This window comes from Montipora capricornis, chromosome 7 (assembly GCF_036669925.1).
Source record: "Montipora capricornis isolate CH-2021 chromosome 7, ASM3666992v2, whole genome shotgun sequence".
NCBI classification, from domain to species: domain Eukaryota; kingdom Metazoa; phylum Cnidaria; class Anthozoa; order Scleractinia; family Acroporidae; genus Montipora; species Montipora capricornis.
In genome coordinates this window covers 16,415,590-16,438,089 of record NC_090889.1, presented here as the reverse complement: position 1 = coordinate 16,438,089, position 22,500 = coordinate 16,415,590, and the positions used below count along the sequence as shown (strand labels likewise).

The 22,500-nt window shown below is 41.1% G+C and overlaps 1 protein-coding gene across 2 annotated transcripts in view; it reads left to right on the top strand.

Annotated features, from left to right (window-relative positions):
• LOC138058324 (uncharacterized) overlaps positions 1–22,500 on the top strand; it is a 95,191-nt gene that overhangs the window by 62,447 nt on the left and 10,244 nt on the right. For both annotated transcript variants that reach the window (XM_068904269.1, XM_068904270.1), the window contains exons 39-54: positions 243–1,211; positions 2,818–3,032; positions 3,997–4,367; positions 5,446–5,524; positions 7,270–7,386; positions 8,628–8,707; positions 12,856–13,076; positions 14,508–14,560; positions 15,401–15,579; positions 16,122–16,206; positions 16,803–16,898; positions 18,322–18,495; positions 19,403–19,722; positions 20,325–20,394; positions 21,436–21,514; positions 22,469–22,500. The exon at positions 22,469–22,500 is cut by the window's right edge and continues 105 nt beyond it. In XM_068904269.1, coding sequence (XP_068760370.1) covers positions 243–1,211; positions 2,818–3,032; positions 3,997–4,367; positions 5,446–5,524; positions 7,270–7,386; positions 8,628–8,707; positions 12,856–13,076; positions 14,508–14,560; positions 15,401–15,579; positions 16,122–16,206; positions 16,803–16,898; positions 18,322–18,495; positions 19,403–19,722; positions 20,325–20,394; positions 21,436–21,514; positions 22,469–22,500 — 3,140 coding nt within the window. The remainder of the gene's footprint in view (positions 1–242; positions 1,212–2,817; positions 3,033–3,996; positions 4,368–5,445; positions 5,525–7,269; positions 7,387–8,627; positions 8,708–12,855; positions 13,077–14,507; positions 14,561–15,400; positions 15,580–16,121; positions 16,207–16,802; positions 16,899–18,321; positions 18,496–19,402; positions 19,723–20,324; positions 20,395–21,435; positions 21,515–22,468) is intronic.

Sequence of the window (22,500 nt, the reverse complement as noted above, 5' to 3'; positions counted from 1 at the left end):
AATTCTTGTGACGTCATGTGAAATCCAAGAATAAAAGATTCACTTGGACATGCTTACGTCGTCAACTAAACTAAACTTTTTAAGTTTAGTGTTCCAATCTTTTTTTTTTGCACGTGTTGCACACAAGTATTTATCCTTGTTTTGTGACGTTGGCCTAGCCGTCCTTTCTCGAACTTTCTAGATCTGGTGTTCACTGACACCTCGGTAACCTTTGTGTTCTTTTCAAACTTGTATTTACGCAGAAAATCCTTTCACCATCAAAGGCCTTGAATCCCAAACCGAATATCACGTGATGTTGGAGTGCATTGCGCCACACGTCAATGACGACAACTACAGCGATCATCCAATAAACGTTGCTAGGTCCCAGCCCATCTCGTTCGTAACAGCCTCTCCACCAGGTCCACTGAGGAACATCTACGTTGTTTCAGCCACGGAGGTGAGTATAAAAATGGCGTGGGAAAATCCAAAATTGAACGCTGCTTCTGTCGCGGCTACTCGTGTGAAGGTAGGCAAGAGGGATCAGAAATTTTTCAACGAAAATCAGACGATTCAGTTGTCACCTGAGACGCGCGCCTATACATTCGAATCGTTGACGCCGAAAACTGAATACACGTTCATTCTTGAGGCAGTAACTGAAGAGGACTTGTTTGACATGCATGAAGCAAACGCTGGCGCTGTTACCGTCTTCTCTGCGTTCACAAACGGCTTGGATCCGCCAGATAATCTAAAAATATGTTCGCGTGCACCGACCTCCATCGCTGTCACATGGGAACACGCTGTCGTTTATGGCATGTCCATTATTCAGCACTATAGAGTTCATTACGTCCCAAACAGGCAGTTACGTAAGAAGTCACGTGGGCGATTCTTGCTCACAAAGGACACTGGCAAGGTATTAGTTGTTGAAAGCGAATCGTCTACAGCGGAACTTTGTGGACTCGATCCGGGAACTGTTTATAGGATTGTTGTCGAGGCTGTTGCTGGGATCAAGGATTATTCATACGATGAAGACTTTGAGAGCGATGAAAGCGGAACAAACTCGCTGGTTAGTAGCACTTTGAGCGAAAATCTGCCGGAAATGCAGCAGTTATACTTATCAGGGCCACTCTTGGCTTGTACGTCTGCCCCACCTGAGCCACCAGTGCTATTGGTCAGCGGATTTACCGCCACCCAGGTCAAACTTTCGTGGAGGAAACCGCTCGTTCTTGGGCCTGGTAAGAAAAAATTCATCTTAGGCATAAGGTTTTGCTCACCGAATATTTTATTTTACTGGTTAATAATATTTATGCAAAAATTGTTGATTGGCTGAGAGCACGTCATTTAATCCAAACAGCGTGCAGAAAAGTAAAATTAGTGCAGATAGTTGAAATTAGTGCAATAAAGGTGAAATTTGTGCATTCATATCATCAATAAATGATCGCATTATTTTCCTAGCGCAACTTGGAATGAGTAAAGTACTTGTAGTTTTTTTTAAAGACTTCTGCTTGCACTCGCTCTGCGGACTCGTGCTATTTACACGAAACCAAGTTGATGGTGACAAATTTAGTTACCTTACCATTCCAAAGATAGAAATCAGAATCGGGGACAAATTGTTGATCTGTTCGTGTTGATTTTTGTACGGCAAAGGCGTGGTTGCTCGAATACGACTTCGTGAAGGAGCGTTCTGTACATGGACAGACGCAATCTCGACCCCAGAGCTCTTCTCTTGAATGAGGGAGAGAAGAGCTCTGGGGAACCCTGAAACAAAGTGTCTTCTCATTGGCTTTCGTGAAGAACAATCAAAAGCGTCTCTGATTGGTGTATTCATGTTAGCACGAGGAGTGAGCAGGCGCCGTAAGGTTCAAGTACAAGTCAATCTACGGCGCATGTTCTCCTACAAAGAGTTTTCCTGAGCCTTGGGTCAATCCGAGGCTCTGGTGACGAGAGTGTAACAGACGATAAAATGGCCTTTCTTTTTCGTTTCTGAAGAAGTGACTTAAAGCGAGTGAAAATATTTTTTACAATTAGTTTTGGGTAAGTGTTTTTTGCTGTCACATTTGTTTGAAACTGTTTGAACAATTGCGTTTGTATTTAAAATAAATGAATGTCAGAATATGCTTATCTTTGTTTTCAAATCACCGCCGGTCTTGACGAGTTGTAACGTTCTACGGTTTTCCTATTGCTATTACACAAAACGTCTTTGTGTCAGGACGAAGCTTATGACCAAGTGAATTTTTGGTGTGTAAATCGATATTGAGGCATACATGGGTCTTTTATTCACTAGTGTGAAAAGTGAACAATAGGCTAGTTTCGAATTGTGCAGCAACAAAAGAACAGAGTCGAGGTTCAGGGGAATAATATGCATCTTCCTTTGTTTTAAACAAAACAAAATGCTAATTAATCCCCTGAGCCGGGTACCTCTACTCTGTTCTTTAGTTGCTGTACAAGTCGAAACTTTTCTATTAATTTCACATTTCAGAGAAGTATTAGAAAAGCCGCGTGTCCGCCTCCTCGTTCTGTGTTTGAGTATCTGACATCAAAGATTATAGGGGTGGTAATTTGGGTGTGGGCTGTATGGACGTTAAAAGACTTGAAATATCTGGATGAGCCGACCGCCAAGGCACTCCTGAAGGATCGAACGCATAGATTCAGTTGCCACTTTATGTAAGATGCCCAGCAAGCTAGGGTAGGGGTTCGCTTGCATAAGTCCTTCTAGGTTCTGGCCTTTCGTCAAGACCTTCATGCACTGCAGCTTGGCTCGGAAAGAAGTAGTAGTAATTTTGGACTGTAAACCTACTCATAACATTTGATTCTCACTTTAAACTTGGTGTTTTGCCACAGTCTCTGATCCACATTGCGCCGTGCACGAAGACCCAGCCCGCGGCCGGGTTCGTCGTCTGAAAGGTTACCGAGTGGAAGTCAATGGTCGCGTGCACACGAGACTGGCAGCTGACAAGACCAACATGACTTTAAAGAAATGCAAATCCGGGATAAAATATTCTTGTGTATTGGTGGCAATAACTGGGCCGGAAGGGATCGATGCATGTCAAAGGAAGGTAAAGTACCCTATACTCCAGGTTTGCCAAGCCGCCATGTTGGATTCGTTCCCCACGTCTGTCGCTCACCCACTGCCTGGAAGTTGCCTTCTACCTCGGCTTGAATATAGCATGCGTCCACTAAAATAGGCTTACGTACACTGTGGGCTGTATCATCTTGTCAGCGTTGGTTGTTTGATGCTGCCCTTTCTATGGTTACGCAACTTACTCATTTGTGAAGAAACATCAGTAAGTCATCAAACGAGTAAAGTTTTGGGTGCTGGGGAGAATACTCGGCAAGGCATCTTGTTAGAAAGTTCGAGTTACTTAACATGCCCGTGATATTTCACTTAGCGGCCGTCTTGAATTTTCCCTATCCATCGCCATCCCATCACAATAGGGAGCTTACGAAACGACGACGCCGACGGCAACGACGACGCTACAAAACAATAGGTTTAGTGAACAAAAACAATGGCTCTGCCGCTCTGCACGTGCGTTTTACATTTTGGTACATTTCTTTGCCGTCATCTCCTAAATGACGACGTGAAATTGCCAAATTCAAGGTTCTGTGGAGGACATTAGCACATGACGATGAATTTTCAGTTCCCTCTCTACGCTTCCAACCCATTCATACCAGTTTAATTCCTCGACAGTGACTACAAATTTTTAACGCGAAACGACATGAAATAGTTTCTTAGTGATATGAATAACGCGAACTTGTATTTTTGAATGAAGTCCTCGTAGCCGTCGTCGTCCTCGTTTCGTAAGCTCCCTAGCATTTTAGCATTTTAGGGGACGCATGCTTGGTGTGCTTTCTTCCCAAAACGTTTGGCCGCCATTTTGGAGACTTAAGGCAGAAGAAGGTTCGGGAAAGAAAGAAAGAAAGAAAGAAAGAAATTGACGCCAACAACATTGCGTAGTAGTAGAAGGACCTTTTGTCCGGTAGTCCAGTCCAAACTACTGAGTTAATTTTCCTTTCTTTCAGAACCTGGGAACTCTGGACTCGGCTATAAACGACACGGACACCGATGAAGAGGTGGTGTCCAAACCTCTGTCTGAATGTTTGGAAGAATCTGCCTCTGACCCTGTGGAAGTTACGTTACCGCGTCAAGACTGGAACATTTCCTTGAGTGCGAAGTACTCAGCAAACAAGCCCGCAGGATCATTGCGGGATAGCCCGTGCAGTGAAAGCGGAGACGAGGAGGGTGGGGTGGTGGTTCGTTGGATAATGAAGGAACTGTCAGGGGATGTGAGAGGATTCAGACTGATTTGGTACAGCAGCAAGCTCCAGGACAAAAGTGAAGTGTTACTTCCCGGCGATGCAACTGGTTACGAGATTTGGTCTGTACTGCTGAGGTAACAGGATAATTATGAATGTGTTGGCCTTCAACACTGGCTCTTTAAGCTTGCTTAGCTGCGTAAAAAAAAAATGTTCCGTAGCATAATGTCCCGGCATTTTAAGCGGCGTGGACAATCGGACACCAAATCTAGCAGCCTGTGTATGCAGACCCTGGACTTGTTAGAATTAGGGGCTCTGTCAGTCCATTCCAGTGTTGTTGTACATGTTCTTATTGTAAGTGGTTTGAACCCAGGAGTGATATCATAATTAATTCGTCCGGGTAAACTCTTGTAGCCCTGACAAGGCCTCTTAGGATGACATTGACTGACGTTTCGACAACCGTAGCGGAAGTCATCTTTAGAGCCAAGTGATTTGTGTAACGTCACTAGATGGTATAAACACTCTGGTCGTCAACGACCAGTGTTTGTACCATCTGCCGACAACCAGAGTGTTTATTACTGACGTTAAACAAATAACTTGACCTCCTCTCAGGTGTTAGTTTGGGTAGCATGCATTAAAGGGGCAGTGTCAGGCTCTTTTAGTCAAACTTCAAAACACTAAAAGACGTCTGTGCATCAATGAAGACCCAAAAAAATACTGTAATTTTTATACCAATAACCATTGAAGTGCACTGAAGCTATTCTTCGTTGTTTGTAGCCAAGGATGGAGAGGATGGAAATGGATTGAAACTTGGAAAAGTTTGGAGACAATGTCTTCAGAACGTCGCCAAGAATTAAACACGAATAGCTCTTTGTGCCATAAATACATTTCATATCTTCCCATAGAGCTAATCCCACAAAGTACTAATTTACATTTTTACCCTTTTTTGACTTAAAAACAGCAAATTTAGCATAACTGTGCCCATTTAAAGACTACTTTTTCAGCAAAGAAAGAGTCTTGGTTAAGTGTCTAAGGTTCCTCGTGACTGCTATTATTTTGCTCCTCTAACAAATCAAAAATAGAAAGGAAACCCACTGCCATTTGCACGCAATCGTTTTGCCGCTGAAGCCGTCAGCTTGGCACTGATTGGTTCCCTCAGTTCTATGAGCCTAGGTTTGATTGGTCAAAGGTGGTTTTTGTATCTTTTCTTTTTAGTTGCGTGTACACGATGTATTTGGAAGTTATCAATGATCGAGAAGAAGCAATGGCTGTTTTTGGGCCGCTTCATTGCCAGGTATCGTTTCATGATTTTTTCAACTTTATCAACTTATCGTGTCGAGAAGAGAGCGAAGTCGCCTTCTCAATCATTAATAATTCACGAGACATTAGCCAACCAGAAAGCGCCGTGCGGTCAGGTGGATTGGTTTAGAAACCCAGTGAAAAACGTGTTCCAAATACACGTGTTTGAAACACATGTGCAAAGTGTTTGTTAATGTGAATGTAATCGTAAACCAACAAAGCATGAACATGAACAGAATAGTTTTTAAAACAGTCAATCCTTGTACTCAATTCATTACAAAGCATCGTTTAACAGTGCATTAATAGACTTAATAGACCTAATCGGCTAACTCAATGTTGTGCGCAATTCAAATCTCCCGAAATTAAGATTCTGTGTGTATTGAGTAATCCGATTAGGTCTATTTTGCCGTGATTGTAAAACAATTAAAAACAAGGCCGTTGGCCTCGTGATTTCATCTGTTTTTTCGTGATTAATTTGGAAACCTTATAAAACACTCGCCCTCTTTTTTCAAATATTACATGAAAAAGTGAAATCTATTATCAGTTCTGTGTCGCACTAGGTAGTTTTGATGTCTGAGACGACACCTTATTAATAGGGTTAGTTCGAAAGTGGACAGCCGCGTTCATTGGAACAAGAGATGAAAGTAGTCCGTTGGCAGCCTATCCGCAGTCCAAAAATATATTTCAAATAATTGTCGCTCGACCCCCTTTTGTCCAGAAATGAACATTATTAGATGCGCGACCTATTTTGATATACAACACGAAGTGTCCCTTTAAGTCTGAGCATTTGCTAGCTATTTCTAGCAATTCTCACATTTGTAAATGGTTAGAAGATTACAAGTCTTCTCGGAAACTGCCAGATATGTCCAGAAACTTAGTTACTTAGTTCCCCTAAGTAATTAGTGTTCCCCAAATGCTGTTCCTCAAGTAAGGATAGATGATTGGTTCAAAGTTCTCGCGCCACTTTTTCAACCAATCAGAAGTGAAACAAAAACCAATTGTGGCTCGCGCGTGTACATTTTCCCGCGCTTTTTGTCGGCTACGTGTAATTACTTCCAGTTTTGATTGGTTCACTGGTTGGCTCCGTCTTTTTTGATTGGCCAAAGTAATTGCTTTGGTTTTGGTTTTACGACACTCATTTGAAAACCGCTCTAAACAGCTGCGTGCATCTGATTAGGTCAAGCGTGAATAGGCCACGTTCGATGTATAAATATTCACTCATGGCTACGAGGGTTTATGGTTAAATTTGAATATTCTTTTGTTTAGAAACCTCCCTTGACACTTGTGAGACGAACAAAACAGAACTTGCCCGGGAAATTTTATCATAATGCCTCGTAGCCATGCCTGAGTATTGATATCGAATTCGGTCTATTTAACAATTAGACCCTTCGTCTGCAAGGGCTACGGGTCAATAGCCCATGAGGCGACGCAAAATGGACTTGTTTTTAGATGCACTTTACTCGCTAAAACGCTTCTGCTTTGTTTTTGCAGGGTTTCACGGGAACGGGTGTTCTAAAAATAGACCAATTTGTGACTGTGTTGGGGAACCCACCCTTGTTCTAAGGACACTCTTATCTAATTCACTCTTGATTAGATGTGTTTCTGGGGTAGTAGAGAAAGGGTTTTTTTCACTTTTCCATTGCTGAAAGAAGATGGTGTATTTTCATTTGAAATGAGCAAGGCTCTGCCACTGTTGTACAATTCTTCTGCCTCTTCTGGCATGAAAACTTTTCTCGTCAGACTCCAGGCCCTCCCGCCCCTCCGTGGATCTGGTGCCGCAGTTTGTCTCCTTATCAGTTCACCATCGAATGGAACGAACCAGTTACATACGGGGATGTGCACATCCGGGCTTACCAGGTAATTCACATTGTTACATGTCGTAGAGAGAATAAAATCCAGCTGTTTCTCTTTTAGGACAGGGTCACGTTTTTTTTTTTTTTTGTTTTTTTTTTACCCGGAAGAAAACGCCTTGTATGCCCGTTCTCCCTTCTCGCTAAGTACACAACATTAAGGTGCTCACTTGCCACTTGCCTGAGCCATAGTTAATAGAGAGGAATGGTTGTGAAACCCCACAAATTTCTTTGTTGTGTGTTTTTGTTCCCTTTTTTGGCCTTGACCGTGCACAAAACACAATAGTTGTTTACGTCGTACTGAGGAACTAACCAATAGAAACGTGTTGGTTACGTAATTCACGCATAGCGTATTAACGCAAAACAAAAGATGGTGCACGGTCGTGGTCTTTCCAACCTAAATCTTGCCATCTCTGTTTGCTCCTTTGATGTTTTCCGAGTCCAAACCATTCCCCTCTATTAACTATGCCTGAGCTATGTCAGTTTACTCGGCAAGAATCAAAATGGGTAAGAGGAGAAGCCCGCAGCTGCATTTATTTGATCATACAACTCAATGTTGGTTGCGGTCGCATTAGGGAGTTAACACTAGTGTTAAAGGGGCTAGGTCACGCTACTTTAGGTAATTTTGTTTAATTTTGTTAATTAGGAGCTCTAAACGTCAAATTGGCAGAGCAAGAGTCTTTCATTTGCAAAATCACGGCCACATAACAACTGAGAATGATTTTCCAGCTTTGTAAATGACATTTTGATACAGACTGATATAAATTTGAAAAAAGGGTTAGGTGGGCCGACGTTTTTCAAATTTTCAAATTGTCCATCCATGTCCCTTCTTGGCTTCCCTGTGTTTTGTTAGAGTTCTTCTATAGTTTTGAACAGTTATTTTGATATTTTAGTTAATTCTATGACCATTCGATCAGTGCTGAAATTGCCTAAAATTGCGTGACGTAGCCCCTTTAAATCAAGTTCTGTTGTTCATTGTTCCCCTAGGGATTCAAAACACCAGAGAGTTCACACTAGAGTAGTGTCAACACCAGCGTTACACTATGTTTCTCTCGAGTGTAACCGCAGTCATTATCGTTTCCTTTACACGCAAGTTCTTTTTTTTGCTCTTGAAAACTTGTTAAATAGGCAAGCTTGTTACTGAGAATAAGCGGGAATTTGTCTTACAAACACTGGACTTACTGAAAACCAAGCACTCTATGTGCATTCCTGATTGTCAAACGATTTTTTTCTTCTTTCTAAACAAAGGTTTTTCTCAATGAACGCCGCTTAGAGAAACTGGTGGACCGAAGACAAAGGCGAGTTACCATTCACTGTCAGTCATCCAGGTTAGTAACAAGGCAACAGAAATATCCTTTAAAACATAGGACTTTGCACTGTGGTAAGTATTTCGTTATTAGAGAACTTAAGCAACGACGACGGCGCCGCAATAACAATTCGTGTTATTGTATAATGTAATCACTTTGTGACTATTTCAACCTTTTTAAGATGACATGGGTGAAGTAGTTCCTGAAGAATGACACTGGTCGGAGCGGCGCTTAATTAAGGGGAGAAAATGAACATTTATTCTCAATTTGCTGACGTTCTTCACAAAACTTCAAATTTGGCTATTTCACGTTGTTGTTTTGCAGAGGACTGCAAAGAAATGAAGAAAGTGAAAAACTCATGTTCAGGGCTTGCGAAGCTATTGTTTTTGTCCACTAAGTATGCAATTTTTTTGACGTTCTTGTTGCCGTCGCCGATGTCGTTGCCTGAATTACCTAATTATTCTATCTTTTTCGCGTTGTACAATAGAGGCTTTGCACGGCAGCCATGTTGCATGGCAGGAACAATGCAAATGTTTTGCATTAGAAAGAACATTTGTTCCCATAGGAAAAAGAATCTATTGTCCCTGCCATGCAAAACCTCTGTACGCTCGAAGTATCCTAGAATTGGATGGGCACATACGGATTTGAAGTGAGGATGAACGATTTATTGATCTATGCTGACTAGCTTTGTCGTCTAAACCTTTTATTTGGTTATTTTGCGTTTGTTAGCGAGTTTTATTTCCGTCAACGAAAACGTCTCTTCAAAATATAACGTAGCTCTATCGTATGTCTTTGGATTTTTCCATCTCGTTCATATTGTTCAATATAGGCAAAATAAAACTACAGCCGAATTGGCATGGACGGCTAGCTTTAGCTTACATGGTGAAAATGAATGATTAAGTGTTGTGTGCGACTTTTGCGTTGTTGTCTGAACGTTAAGCTTGGTTATTTTACATTATTTTTTTGCAACTAATGAATGCGCGGCAGGGTTATTATTTCCTTATTTAACCAATCGTATGATTGTTTTTAGTCGCTATTGTTGACTCAGCCGTTGTCGTTTCGTGAACGTTGTACGAGCGACGATTAATTCTTTTCCCCTTGGTCTGAACTGTTGGATATGCGCAGTTATTCGATCATTTGGAACCACGATTAGTGGCTTTTCGAGATACCAATGAATTCGTTCTGTTACACTATGTGTGCATAATTGTTTAATGTAGCACAAGTCGGAAACCCGCGTCAATCAACTTGCGGCACAGTTTATTCAGACAATTACAAAGTCATGCCAAGTGGAATTAAATTGGAAACGACAATATCGCGCCTTTGAACCTTGTTATAAAAAGCGCTTTCGATATTTCTTAACCAAGAAATATTTATGCCCGTGTGTTAAACTATATTAGTGTCTACCACACAAGAAGAGATTACTTTTTTCGTATTCTGATTGGCTGCCTCAAGGGTGATTATCCTCCTATCAACAAAATGGCGTCCCTTCATCGTAATCACATCGGTGAGTTATTTCTGTGCTCCATAGTTTGGAATTTTGTGGAATATACTTCGCGAGTCATTCAATGTCTATCGCTTTTCACCTACAATATGAAGATTTGTTTTAAAATATAGTTTGCCGTTGATTATTTCGATGCACCTTCGGTCTTTTGATTTTTAAGAACACCATTGTTTGCACACCTTTCGGGGAATTAAAAATTGACAGCAAGTCAAGACTGTTTATTTTCGTTGCTTTGGCAACAAGTCGAAGTGTTGACAATGCTATATTTTTTTGCAGTTCATTTACACTTTTCTATTAATGTTCTACACATCAGTGACCACGACTTTTGTTAATACTGGACTGCTTGTCAACTTGTGATCTACCGATCGCTTCCTATTAATATCTGCTCAAGCAGGTGTATTCGTGCACTCGGTGAAGTACTAGTCCGTCCCGCGGTTGCCGGAGAAAGTTATTACCTTGTTGTCTTAGTGTAGTGTTTATATGCTGTAGTATAGTGTGCTCAACGATCGAATTTTATTGAAAATCGCATGAAGACTTTTTACCTTCATATTCGTTTTGCCATTACATCACACACTTCGCAGTTGTTCTTAATCGTTGTTGCCAACAGGTGTACTGTAATTATGCATTCTCATGTTAATTGCTTTTGCATAATTAATATTACTTTTATTTCATATTTTTTTGTGACTATCAGATAGCATCTTCATTTATGCTATTTCTACAAATTTGCTTGAAAAATTTGCGTCGTCAATAAAATAATTAACGCGATATCGAGACGAATTTTGCTTAAAATTATTTTCAGTTTGACTGGGTCTTGAGTTGCTTTTGCGTAGTTTGAACACGGTTTGATTTGAGCCGAACTAGTGCAGGCTTTTACGTTTGTTGGAGTGTCAGGAGGTTCTTTCGTTAGGTTTGAGGGCGGTCATAGATGTCCCATGTTTACAAGCTTAGGGTACGTTCCTTTGGGATGATTCGAAAAAGGATCATTGATACAAGATCACTTGGATCATGGCGCATCAAAGGAACCGAAAAATCCTTTCCCTGAGGATGTCATTTTGTGAATGGAAGGAAACTTTTTCCTCTCAGATGTCAGGAAAGTCATTTTGCAAAAAACAAGCAAACAAACATAACCAAAACAAAACGGCTTAACTGCAGAATAACCTGCCAATTCAAAGCTACCACCTAAATTTTCTGGATACGCGGATACGCCAATACCGTATAGGAGACAGTGAAGACAGACCCTGGGAATCAATGACCGATAGGGCGCCATGTATGAAGGTATACCTTTCGACTTCTTCGTCAACCCATCGAAACTCGAAAATAGCGTGTGATATCCTTCGTTCTTTTAAAAAGGCCATGACACTGCTTATCTGTGTATCCACTGACTCCACTGCGTAGTCGTGTATCCGCGTATTTACTTCAGAATATGCTTAATTGAACGCTCACTGAAAAACTATGACCCCATTAACATTACAAGGGGGTGGGTGGTATTTTCCACTCCGTATCCGTGTTTCCACATCAGAATATTCGTAGAACATAACTACGGGGTATCCGCGTATTTTTTTGTTTTCAGAATAAGCTTCAGTAGGGCATTACCAGGGGGTGGGTGGTATCTTTCGCTATGTATCCATGTATACGCGTATCTACTTCAGAATATACTTAGAAGATAACGAGGGAAGGGATGGTATTTTCCACTGCGTATCCGCGTATCCTTTTTCAGAATATTCAACAGTAGGGATTACTAGGGGGTGGGTGGTATTTTCCATTACGTATCCGTGTATAAGCGTATCCACTTCAGAATATACTTAGAACATTACTACGGGATAGGTGGTATTTTCTACTGCGTATCCGCGTATCTAGCCTCTTCAGAGGTGTAACTTCAAAGTGGCAGGGTATTCTTCAGTTTCTGAAAAAAAGAAAAAGGATGAATGCAATAAATTGACGCATCTTGACAATCCGATCAGGTCTTGACTCCCCGTTGAAATGAATATTGGATCTGCCACCGGGATCTGCCCGGTATTGAGCAGTGCTATTTAACAATTATTCTACAAGGGCTTGCTGGATGTGAATTGATAGATAACCAAAGAGGCGTCGAGTTGGTTATAATCATTTTATATCCAGCAAGCCCGAGCAGAATAATTGTTTTATTAAAAACTCCAGGATCAACAACTCTTCCACTGAAGCATCGATTTCTGCCTCGGTCTATTCCAATCCAAAACGGTTTTTGCCGGCCATTTTTATCTGAGATCTGCGAAACAGTTTTCAGCTCGCTTTATTGCCGACGCGTTCCTTGACCATATTAGGTACAGCAGGTGTATGAACTGAAAGCCTGTGTCCGACGAGCCATTGAATGATATCCGTATAGTTCAGTTTTTAATAAAATATGTTATACCTTCTTCGCCCTTTGAGTGTCTGCGAACAATGGCCTTAAAAAGCACCTACCTACACTTTTGGAATGTGTTGTATACTTCGTCTTTAAGCGTGCGTAACAGTGTGTAGAATCGTTAGCGGCGCTATAAAACTTCTTCTCAAGCGTGTGCGAACAAGAATCAAAGATAGCGCCGACACACAATGTATGTTAAAATGTGTTTTGGCCTTTGTCCTTCAGAGCGTGCGACATAGGATATTCGGGTCTTTATTCAACCTATAACGTCCATATTCTTTTGTCTAGTTTATACCGCGTATGGCTTGTTGCCCTGGGCTCTGATCTTCAATATGGCGATTCTTCTCCATCTAATGTACTGAAATTGTGCACTCCATTGGCCGAAGAACAGGCAATGACCTACAGGCCCTCTGGACAAGTCAAACGACCTACGTTCGACATCAGCATTCATGTGTCTTCAATCGCGAACACTAGCATCTCATTTGAATGGTCACACCCCCCGGAAGTAGGTAAGATTGCACTTTTTTTAACCATGGAAAGCAACCTTGTCCTCAGGGTCTTTCTTTAATTCTTTTTGTACCGAAAAAAGAAGAGCGGTCATGAGAACTAGAGTGTCATTTCAGCTTCGCAAGCATTTCGTGACTTTTGTGCTGTTTTCACGCTGTTCCAAGTTGAAAATTCTTGCGCTCATTTTCTTAACTAATGCCAAGGGAGATATGTGACAAGGCAAACGAAAACCAGTTGTGATGAGGTAGGGGCTTTCGATTTTGAGTCTATAATTCCAATTTCTATCCTTCGAGTTATTGCTTTCTCGGGTCGTCTATTTAGAAGAGTTTTCCCGCCAAACATTGTGGCTGTTAGCCAATCAACGCGCATTATCACATATGCATTAATTAAACAAGAAAAAAAACTTCCGAGAACATGAATGTAGAAATATCCAACATTGAGAAAACAAACGATCATGGTGAGGGTACCAGTGGTTCGTCCCTGGTGATGACCTCGTGCACGAAGCTCTAGCACGGGCATACCATGTCTTCAAGTCTAAGCTTCAAGTCCTGTTTGGTTCTTGTGTTTATCTTTGGCTGGTAAAAAAAGCCAAGAGTGTTTCAAACTTATTGCATGACGGTAAGATGATGGTATATTCACTACTGCAAGGGAACTGGTCGGGTTTAAAATAGGGATCTTAGTTGTCTACAAATATTAATTTATTCCCCGTTATTGTAATAAATTTACAATTAGTGCAAGTCGCGCGGCTTGGAAAGTGTGAGTCCACATTCCACTAATAAAATTGGTGAGAACGGTGTTGATGTTTAGAGAGAAAATTGAAAATTTATCGTCAGGTGCTCTCGTCCCCCTCATGACCGCAAATTTGATCATTTCACGTCGTTGTCAAGACCAGGGCCCAGTTGTTCAAAAGCCGATTAACGCTAATCCCAGATTAAAAATTAACCAAGGAGTTTATTTCTCTATTGCCAAATGCTGTTCAACGCTGATATTCGGCAAAACTTTACATTAGAAGAAGTCAATCTTGAAAAACAAAAATAAGAAAAAGAAACTTTCACCAAAAAGTTGAGAACATGAAACAAAAGTTTACGCTAATCCTGGATTAAGTTAATCGGCTGTCGAACAACCGGGCCCAGAACGGCAAAGAAATGTATCAAAATTTAAAACGCACGTGCGGGGCGTGCGGAACTATTGTTTTTGCTAATTAAACTTATTGTTTCGTGGCGTTCTCGTAGCTGTCGTCGTCGCCTTTTCTTACAGTCCCATACTCTCAGTTTCGTCAACTTCTAGCACTAAGAAATATGCACGAGTTCACAAAGCATGTATTAAAGTGAAGGAGCAAGGACCATATTGGGCGCTGCCAAAACAATCTGTAATCAAAATCTCTCGTTCTTGTGCATTCTTTCTTTGGTTTGATTGACTGTTATTCTTTGTAGTCGACACCGCTGACCATTACGTCATCAAATGGAGCTCAGTTCTCAAGCCACAGGTAACCCAGTAGGTCATTTCAGAGATAACTTCAACTTTTTGTCAAAAGCTGGTTTGTGTCAGCGTGAACCTAGACTCGTCAAAAAGACTTAAAGGAACTGTAAACGTGCCAGTGCATTAGAAACCCTTTCCCGAGTATAGATTTATTTATAGAATGCCTCCCTTGGGAGGTGGCGTCATGGTTAGTGTGCTCAACTCCGGAGCGAGTGGTCCGGGTTCGGTTCCTGGCCGGGGACATTGTGTTGTGTTCTTGGGCAAGACACTTTACTCCCACGGTGCCTCTCTCCAACCAGGTGTATAAATGGATACCGGCAAAGTAACCCTGCGATGGACTAGCACCCCATCCAGGGGGGAGCAAAAAATACCCCAAGTCGCTTCATGCTATGGAAACCGATGCCAAAGAAAAACTGATCGTTATTTGTTCTTTATTGACAAATAACCCTCCTTAGGTCGTACTAAAGCGAGTTCATATAAAAAGCGCCTTGTTATAAACGAGCTTGTTTGTGCAAGACGAAGCAAATAAATGGATTTAGTTCAATGCCTGAAATTGTGGGTTCTATTTATAAACAAAGATGGAAATATCGGCAGATAATATTATATAACTGTCTAAGGGGTCTTCATGTACGTGGTCTTCATATTTATGGAAAATGAAAGTTAAATTTCAAACTACCGGTAAGCCTTTTTTTATTGTTTAAGAGCCTTCTTTTGGTAACTAAGATTTTGAACTCAAACGGGTTTTTCTGTAGGGGCTCTTGTATGCAGTTTTCACTGTGTTCTAATGATCAGGTAGTGCTACAATGCTTTGTCAGCGCAGTTAAACGTTTTATGATTTCCGTTGCAGGTTGAGGAGCTGACATTACCATTGAGCCAGACCAGTCACGTGATAGACGATTGCATGCCCGGGACCAATCATTTCCTTGTCGTGGCAGCAGCAAATCCGGATGGTGATCTGTTCTCGAGGTCGAAGCAGTACACAGTACAAACATCCGCCCCTGTGAAGAAACCTTGTTTGCAAGTGACGTACGTACATTTGTTTTAATCACTGTCAACAGTTTATCATTGTCGTCGCTGCCGTTGCCACGGTAACGACAACACCACAAAACAATGATATCATTGGATAAAATATAAGAGGGAAAATGATCATGTTGCACGTGCGGCACGCATTTTAGCGCACATTTTTTGCGGTGCTCTGCATAACAACGACATGAAAACATCAAATTTGAGGTTTTGACGGCAACGTGACCGTACAAATGCGAAACGTTCATTCTCTCTTTTTTTCGCTAAGAAACTCCTCGCACGAAATCATAATTAGGGACTTTAAGATCTACGACGGCGAAGTCGACGAAGACTTCCCCTCAAAAATAACTTTACACTATCGTAAGTCTTTCGCAATTTTTCCACTTAGTTGACGTCGTTCAATGTTAGCGAAGTATCCCATCTAAAACATAGCTCAGGTTCGTTGAGTTTTCGTCGTTTTTAACATACGAATTTTAGCTTAAGGGACATTGAATGCTACGGATTGATTTACTGATATTTTTATTTTTGATTTTTTGATTTGAAAGGTCTTGTCTCCAGTCTGGCATTACAGTTAGATGGCAAAAGCCAACGACATTTGGTGATGCTGAGATTGATTATTACCAGGTCATGGTAAGTTGTGAACTTGCTTATTATTGCTCCTGATAAGTTTATTAGGCAGTGCACCGATAGGGAATCTGAAGCTGTCAAGCTGGAAGTCCTAGTACCAGACTGTGTCTAGACATTTTATTTTTCAGGTAAGGAGAGAAGGGGGAGAGGCCTTTCTCGAAAGTCCCGACTCTTTTCGGGCGTGTTTTGGGTGACCTAACACGTTTTGTGCCTTCAAAAGGAAAACGTTTCTAGTCATGAAACTTTCAATTGTTTTATGTTCACTGGTCTCGAAAACATGTTCAAAGATCAAAGTTTGATAAGCAGCAGATCCGTTTCATATTCGCTTAGCCACGTGCTCGTGCCTGTCCAAAGTACGGTATGTCCTTTTGGTGGATATAACTACAGAGATGAGTGGCAGCTTAGAATACCACACCTTTTTTTTTCCTTCTGTGTTTTCCCCGATTTCTCACTGACTGATCCATTTACTTAGACCTACCAACTCATGCAATAACTGATTGGTTCAATGGCTGACTAAATATTACCTACACACCATTTGTGCTTACCAGAGATGCTTAGAAAGAGAGTCTAAAAACAAGTGTGCTTTTTCTCGTTGCTAGATAAATGGCGCTCTGTATCGAGAATTGGACAATGATTGCACCTATTTCAACTTCACGGAATGTGAACCTTGCGAGGAGTATTCCTTTCTCCTTAAGGTATGTTTTTGTAACCACATTAGCTTAAGTGGAAAGCGTTATAATATTCTTCTCTTTTGAAGATATGACATAGAAAATCTGTCTTTAGCATACTCTGGGAAACGTTTTCGTTGAAGGTGGTTGCATCGTTGTGCAGAAGAAAAGGTGTTACGACGTGATATACTCTTTCAAAGAGCTTAATAAAAGCACGACAGTGGCAAGGAGGTTTCAGCTGTGAGCATGCGCATTGGGTTTGGTGGTCGAGTGATTTTTCAAGTACGTCTTCTCAGAACGGGAAAGAAAAAGTCACAATTCTTGGTTTTCACTCACGCGACTGGCGGCCATGAATTTTTCTTCGTAAGAAAAGGAAACGGTAGTTTGAAAATTAAGCTAAAATTCTCAAAGGACTAGTTTGGGACTCCAAACGAAACAAGCGAAAGAAGCATGTTTATTTGGATAAAGGAGGCTCGAAATAATTTCTCCTTTTTTTTAAACAAATAAACATGTTCTGTCCTTAGATACAGTTAGGGTAATCATATCACGACGAAATTTGGCCAGGGTATATATTAAGTACCCATCATAGATTTCTCATATCACATTTTCCTCCAAAATAACGTTACCATGGCAACGATTTAAGACATTTCTTTGAGCCTTAAAATCAAGATATATTGTCTTTTTTGAAAATAACCGGACGGTGAAATTTTCCCATTCAGTGTTACCAGGTAATGTTAGAAATAATCTCGAAAATATTTAAAATTAAACAAAATCTGTAGGTCAGTTTTTCAGAAATATCAGTTTTTATGACGTGTCTCTTTTTTTTTTTTTTCACCTACAGAATTTTTTTTAAATTTGAAAGACAGACGTATTAAATTAATCTAAGCTAACATGCAAAAAATGAAAAAAAATCACCGTCCGGAAGCAGAGATATAAACGAGTAAAGTTGCAAAATCAGGAAGAATGAGGGGGTTACAAGATCAGCATTTACGCATGCGTCACCCGCTCATTTTGAGTGCACGCGCGAGTGGAGCTACAGGCCAACACAAACGGATTTAAGTGACCATTAAACCGTTTGTCTACAATTTTCGTAGTTTTCATGAATAGGAGATGTCTGCTTATATTCCATATATATAGCAATTAGAAGAAAGGTGAGCGAAATAAGTGGTATTTGTTTATTTCTTGTGACCCATTTTGAATCATGAACTGACGCGAGCAGCTTTTAGAATTGCGTGTGTGGCTTACGTGCGCGCGCTCAGCTGAAAACCCTTTCGAGCCTCCTTAAGTTTTTTTGTCCTTTTTGTTTGTTGTTTTTTTTTACAACCGAACTGCGTGCGATAGCAATCCGATATATCCGATATAGATAAGTTGCAGTGAGCTACCTGTTATCTGATGCCGAAAGCAAAACTGAGACTCCCTTTGGAATCTTTTTTCTTTTCTTCGTTTCCAGGCCGTCAGCATCAAACCAGACTGCAACAGTGAATGGTCAGAGTCATTGATACTCACGTGTCCCGGAGCAGAAAGACCGCTGATCACTAGAGTCCAATCGGAAGAGGTCAACTGCATAAAAGTTGGGTGGGAGAGACCAGTGTTACGAGGTGATGCCCAGGTGGGCAGCTACAAGGTATGTACAAGTTCTTGTTTAAGTTCTTTATGTACATCAGCTATGGAAAGTAGTCGACGCAGACCGGTCATTGCTAATGGAACAATCAAGGTCATTACAAACAAATAGATAAATAACTTATTTAAAGAAAACGGTTTGTCCGAAATTTTTTTACTAGTAATAGCTTTGAGCAAGGAACTCCTGTACATATCTTCCCCGTACTGTTAAATAAAAGAGCAGGAGTGTTTTATCGGCGAGTTTATTGAACGGCTTAAAAAACATTCCGCAAAAAGCGTGCCCGGCCTCTGGAGTCCAGACAATGGTGCAAAATGTCAGAGGAAGATATCATTGTATTCTTTATATAAAGAATGGACTCTTCTCCAAAATGGTGGCAACGGAAATTGAACTGAATGAAAAAGTGATACCAAAAGTAGAAAGAACGCCTTTGCAAGCATGTGACCTAAATGCGGGCACGCAATTGGTTTATCACTTAATGAATTATTAATAAGTTTGAGAATACGGTATCGACAACCGACCCTTAACCCTCCAAAGTTTCAGCGTATTAGGTGTTATATCAGCTGAGAAAATGTAAGTTGAAATTTGACAAATTTACAGACGCTTGGGTGACAGGGAGTATACGCCATACACCCAGTCAATTTTTCATTTTTCAACTTACATTTTCTCAGCAGATATAACACCTAATACGCTGAAACGTTGCTGGGTTACTGAAGTAAAGGTGTTCTATCTAGTGCTGCTATACGTTTTTAATTTCAACTTATTTGAATTTCGGCCGCCATTTTGGAGAAGGGTCAATTCTATTGAGGATTGTTTTATGGGGTTTAAAGCTCATGCACGTTTTATCGGTGTTTTATAGGCTGTTGGGCTCATAAATTATTAATACGTTTTTAAAAAAATATATTTTTCTAAGGTTTATTTCTTACAAGACAAGGAAGGCCCTAATGTGACTCTGGATGAAATCGTTAAAGATCCCGAAGCCGTACATCATGGGCCGTTGCCATGGTATGCAACAGATGACAAACTTGTTCCCATCCCTCCCGACTCTTGGTATTGGGTTGTACTACAGGTACAGCTGATGCCTGGCGATTGCCAACCTGTTTACTCTCAGCCAATTAAAACTCGCGCTGCCGTGTCACCGGACCCACCTCTAATCAGTTTGAAAGTAGAAGGTGTGGAAGCGAGGCGGAGCTTAGAGGAGAGAATATGCCAGCTGTCAATCAAGAGGGACAGGTAAGGTTTGTCATGAACGTGCTTCAAGCAACAAAACACTGCATCTACCCTTGGGAAAAAAGTTATGACAAAGCAATCAAATTCCATACGCAGCAGCGTTCTTTAAGACGTCGTTTTGGATGGTGAAAGCGCCCCCATTCCCTGTCCTTCGTTGCCCTTTCAATGGTAATGGAACAACTTCATGATCTAAGTTTTAGTGTCGGTTTTCACCAGGACGCAACTCTGTACCTTCCAAAACGTTGAGGGAAGTCGTGAGTACGACTCCGGCCGGACCAACACTCAGGGTCTGTAAATAACTGAGGAGAAAGTGCTGCCTTTGTAATTACATCCGCAAATGGTTAGACTTTCAAGTCTTCTCGGATAAGGACGATAAGCTGGAGGTCTGGTCTCACAAATAACTTCCATGTTCATTAGTTCCCTGTGGGACGTTAAAGAACCCACACACTATTCAAGAAGAGTTGGGATGAAGGTCTCGGTGTTGTGGCTGTCCTCTGGGTGGGTGGGTATAGCAGGTCCACATCAGCTGAATAGCTGCCAAAACCTCAACCTGATCAAACAAATAACAAACAAACAAACAAACAACTCGGTTTTCTTTATCGTAGCCTTCACAGAATGATTCATTTGCTTCAGAGCAGCGTTGTGGTAAAAGGATCCAAACTCAAAGATATGCAGGTAAGGAACTGATTGTTGTTAATTTTATTTTACTTTTTCCCACTGCATGTGAATAATTCTTCGCCCAAATCAAACTGAAATATTAAAGAGATTTAAATTAACTTATATGCGAGTAAAGACGAAAGTCTGGGGTGCAGGAATGGCGCAGTGGTGAGGGCATTCGCCTCCCATCAATGTGGCCCGGGTTCGATTCCCAGATCCGGCGTCATATGTGGGTTGAGTTTGTTGGTTCTCTTCTCAGCTCCGAGAGGTTTTTCTCCGGGTACTGCGGTTTTCCCCTCTCCTCAAAAACCAACATTTGACTTGAGTTGTGTTAATTGTTAAATTCAGTTTACAGTGTCCCCAATTAGTGCTCCAGCACTAGAACGACTAGACACTTAAATAAAATTCATTTCGTTTCCTTTTCTGAGTTCGGCTATTCGAAAATTGTAGTCCACCTTCCTTCCGAACGGATATTTTCCAAAATTAGGGAGCTTAAGATCTACGACGACGACGTCGATGACAACGCCAGAAAACAATGATATCATTGGTTAAAAGAGCATAAATAATCGTGCTGCACGTGCGGCACGAATTTTAGCTCATATTTTTGCGATTCCCTGCATGAGAACGACGTGAAATCGCGAAATTTTAGGTTTTGACGACAACGTAAGCATGCAACAGAGAATTTTTCATTCCTATTTTCACTCTGAAAACGTTTGTACCAATTTATTTTTAGGACACTTCGCCCACATTGAAGGACGTGAACGAGATAGAGTAATCGCGAAAGACTTATAATAGAGCCAAGTTCTATTTTGAGGTGACGTTTTCGTTGACGTCGCCGTCGTAGATCTTAAGATCCCTATTACTCGTTGGGTGCCCCTGGTGACCTGCAAACAGTCATCGTCAAACGCAGACGGAAGATGTAGACCCTAACTTTTCTTTATTGAGATGATTGTTCGCCACCCGCTATTTGCATAGTATGGCCAGGAAAAGTGCTTTCAGTTTCAGTCAACGATTTTCCAAGAACCAAATTACAATGATTAATTTTAATCTGTTTCGCAGATTGTCAAGGCTTCTGACAATATGCTGGAAGTCGACTCAGAACTTGCAGATGTTCTTGAAAGTATCGAGGAATACACAGGTAGCAATGAATTTTAATTGATGGTCTTGAAATCGAAAAATGTGGCATCGCGAACAACGTTAAAAAGCGGACGAAAACCCAGTATTAAGTATCCGAGCTGCGGCTGCGGTAAACGATGTAGACTCCATCCACGCACGCGCATCTTTCAAGAATGTAACACTAGTTTCGTGAACGCGTTGTTACACTGTGTAATTTTTCGTGCAACTTGTTTCCGTCGCAACGCTATGGCGAGACAAGTTGCGCGAAACATTGCCCAATGTAATACACCTTTCAACTGCCAAAAAGTTGCCGAAAACGTTGTGGAAAGAAGAATTGAGTTCTAATTTCCGCAACGCTTCACGCCGCGTTGGAAAGAGTTACTTTTTCATGCATTTCGCAGTGTAACATCTGTCCTGTAACAGTAAAATGTAAATGCTTTGGTTTTTGTGGAAGAGCACTTAGCTACCAAGCTAGTTTACATGCACTCCACTTTAATAATGTGAAATAAACAATTCAAACTTAACAGAAACATTATTAAGAATCCCAACTGGCAGTAGGCAACCAGTTGGCTATTTACAAAGCATGGTGGAGTTGAATCCGGGACACTGAACCGGAAACAAATCAAATCCAGGGGCCCGTTTCTCGAAAGTCCCGAAAACTTTTCGGGCCCGAAAAGCCATTTGTGAAACTGCTAACCGCTTATTTTGGAGAGCCAATCTGTTAACGTGTTTTCAAGGTAACAAAAAGAAAAATAACTGTAAAGTTTGACGACTTAAATCCTCTCCGTTCTTGAGATACAAAGGGAATTTTCACACCCGAAAATGGCCCGTAAAGTTTCGGGACTTTCGAGAAACGGGCCCCTGAGGTCAGAACGGGATTTGAACCCGGAACAGGCGCATGCAAACCCAACGCCCAAACCACTGGACCATGCTGCCTAGTTGTGAGTATAGAGCTTTTAATTTATGCTTCCTTTAGGTACTGTATCAAGTGTTGTAAGATGGAAAAGA